This window comes from Austrofundulus limnaeus, unplaced genomic scaffold, assembly GCF_001266775.1.
Source record: "Austrofundulus limnaeus strain Quisiro unplaced genomic scaffold, Austrofundulus_limnaeus-1.0 Scaffold14, whole genome shotgun sequence".
NCBI lineage: Eukaryota > Metazoa > Chordata > Actinopteri > Cyprinodontiformes > Rivulidae > Austrofundulus > Austrofundulus limnaeus.
In genome coordinates, this window is record NW_013952416.1 from 3,964,262 (window position 1) to 3,966,884 (window position 2,623).

Sequence of the window (2,623 nt, forward strand, 5' to 3'; positions counted from 1 at the left end):
CAACAAATGTATGATTTCTGGTTCATCTATTTTTTACGTTGGTATTCTAAAAACCCTTTAAAAAGGTTTTTTTTTGCATAACAAAAGTTGACAACTTACAGTAAAATGTTTTATTGTAAAAACAAAAAAGGATTGAATATTTATGATACTTTTTATTTCTACTTTAGAGCAGAAGTGATGCTTTCATGTCTTTACTTTTTAGGCCTGATGTGACGCTCATGTTCCACAGAGCTCATCACCATTTTTATGATATAAAATAAGTCAAACATTTAACGGCTACAAAGTTTTGGCTGCTTTACAAACACAAAAAGGTAAATCATCACTGTAGAACAATTCCAGCAGATCAATCATTTATCCTGCATTAAGACAAAACTTACTCATGAATCATAAAAACGGAAATCTTGAGGCTCTAAGCAGAATTAGAGAAAGGTGAGACTTTGTTCACAAAATAATGATCAAATGCAACTAAATAGCTCCAATCTGAGGCCCGACTAGAGGAGCTACTAAAGCGAGGTAGTGTCAGTTTATATTTAGTCTGTGTTCACATGGCTTCAGGTGTTTGTGAGTCAGAGTGAAAGTGCCAGCACAAATAAGAGCGTAAGCGCAAATGTGTGCGCCGACCTGCCATCCTCCAGCTGCAGAGCTCTAACCCCAGCAAGACAGGCCTGTTTGTTGATCCGACTCAGGTCATCTCCTAGTATCAACAGCGAGCACAGTCCAGTGTAAGTCATGGCTATGTGGCCACTGTCATATGGGTGCAGCACACCTGGACCCTGAAGAGAACATCAGAACGGTCCATGACAGAGGATTGGAATAGTCATGGCATCCTTGTTTAATGAGTGATCTGGAAATTAACCCAGAGTCCATAATATTTGGTCAAACTTAAGAACATCATTGGGTAGGAAAAAGAGTACCTTTGTCCTATAAGGAATTCCAATATGTGAAGATCCTCGTAATCCACATCGGCTTAAATTCGATTCTGCAGGGGGGAAAAGAGGCAGGCAGACGTGCAAAGAATTCATCGTAATGTTCTTGTAAACATCAAGAGGGACTAAAACAAGAAAGCACTTCTTTGATTTACTGCCTCATCACTTTTTGTTTGTTCTGACCTTCAATAAGATGCTGCAAAGCTGCTCAAAAAAATATATAAATAAATAAAGCTAATGATAAAAGAGAAGTGAAGTGCTCTGCTGCCACCGACTGGCCAAAACAGAAACATAACAGAATTTAAAACAGAAAGAAAAGCCAACCGAACAAAAATAATAATGAAAAATACATCAAATCGTGCTCAAAATGTTTCAGCAGCTATTCCACATATAATATCTGATGTGTGTCGATGATATGAAACGTTACAAAAATATTAGTTTGAATTTGCAGACGTGCCACCGCACACCTGTGCTGCTGAAACTTTAATGCATTTCCAGCACTCTCCTGCCAAAAATCTGCATGAACACATTTTATATGTTGAATAAATGCAAATATGCAGATGAATTCAGCTGATGCACCTGTGCTTTACATGCACAGAAACATCTAAATGCCTTAAAAGTTTCATAAAGTGCATATTAACATACTGATTAGAAAATAACAGTTGCCACTCGTTTTTTTTTCATCCCCTTCACATCTAATGACAAGAAACCTGCCAGACTCCAAACATAAGGCTGCAGTGAAACCCCGTCCTATCAAGCACAACTCTCCCTCCATCATTCCTGTTCACGTCTTGAATAATTAATTAAATAGCTTTCCAAACAGATGGTATAGAGTGGCATGTTAAGAGACAAAAAACAGCAAAAAATAAAAATCCCAAAACAAGTCATTAAAAGCTGATGAGCAGCTGTAAACCTGCACTGGGTTACATAAAAACTATTGAAGGCTATCAACTATTTTCTTCTTCTTCTTCATTTTTTTTAAACCAAAGAGTAAACCACTGGAAAAACTTTCAAATGAGAAATTTGAAACCCCCTCAAAAGTGAGGCATAACTAAGATAATGTCAAGGATGTCATTCTCCAACTGGTCGCCAGCCGTCACAGCCCAGCGAGATACTGGCTTAGGGTGGTTTGTGCGTGCGTTCACAATCCCTCCTGATCGCCTCTCTTGGGAGGTCTTCTGGGCACATCCCGCTGGAAGGGGAGTCCCCAGGATCAAACCCAGAACTCACTGAAGCTCACAGAACTCTTTGGTCCCTTTGCAGAAGATTTGACCAAAACTAAAATGAGGTTATTTTTGTCGGGGTTTTACACTCACAACAGAAAAGGTTCGTTTTAACAGCTTTTCCTGTCGTTCTGTTTGCAAATATATGTGATCAATAACACAAAGAGTGAAACATGTTGGTGAGATCGTAGTAGCCTGGTAGCCACTTCAAGAATAGACCTTAAGGACTAGACTAGATAATAAAAAGAATTTGAAACTGAAATATGCCTGAAAAGTTCAGCCTTAGTTTTTTGAAAGATTGGTATAAGCTATATGCAGTATTTTTCTCGTTTAAGTGATTAAGGTATTTTCTTTTGTTCTGAAATGTAAAAACAGTGGGCCTCATGCAAGAAACATTCGTACACACAGATTTGTTCTTAAGTTGTGCGTACGAGTGATTTAGGAGAATTTGTGGCATTCACCAATGTTTTCGTA

General features: G+C 38.2%; 1 protein-coding gene across 1 annotated transcript in view; it reads right to left on the reverse strand.

The window, feature by feature from the left end:
* pggt1b (protein geranylgeranyltransferase type I, beta subunit) overlaps positions 1-2,623 on the reverse strand; it is a 16,628-nt gene that overhangs the window by 11,805 nt on the left and 2,200 nt on the right. Inside the window, exons 3-4 of the mRNA XM_014002740.1 lie at positions 915-979; positions 622-773 (exon numbers count right to left, since the gene is read on the reverse strand). Coding sequence (XP_013858194.1) covers positions 622-773; positions 915-979 — 217 coding nt within the window. The remainder of the gene's footprint in view (positions 1-621; positions 774-914; positions 980-2,623) is intronic.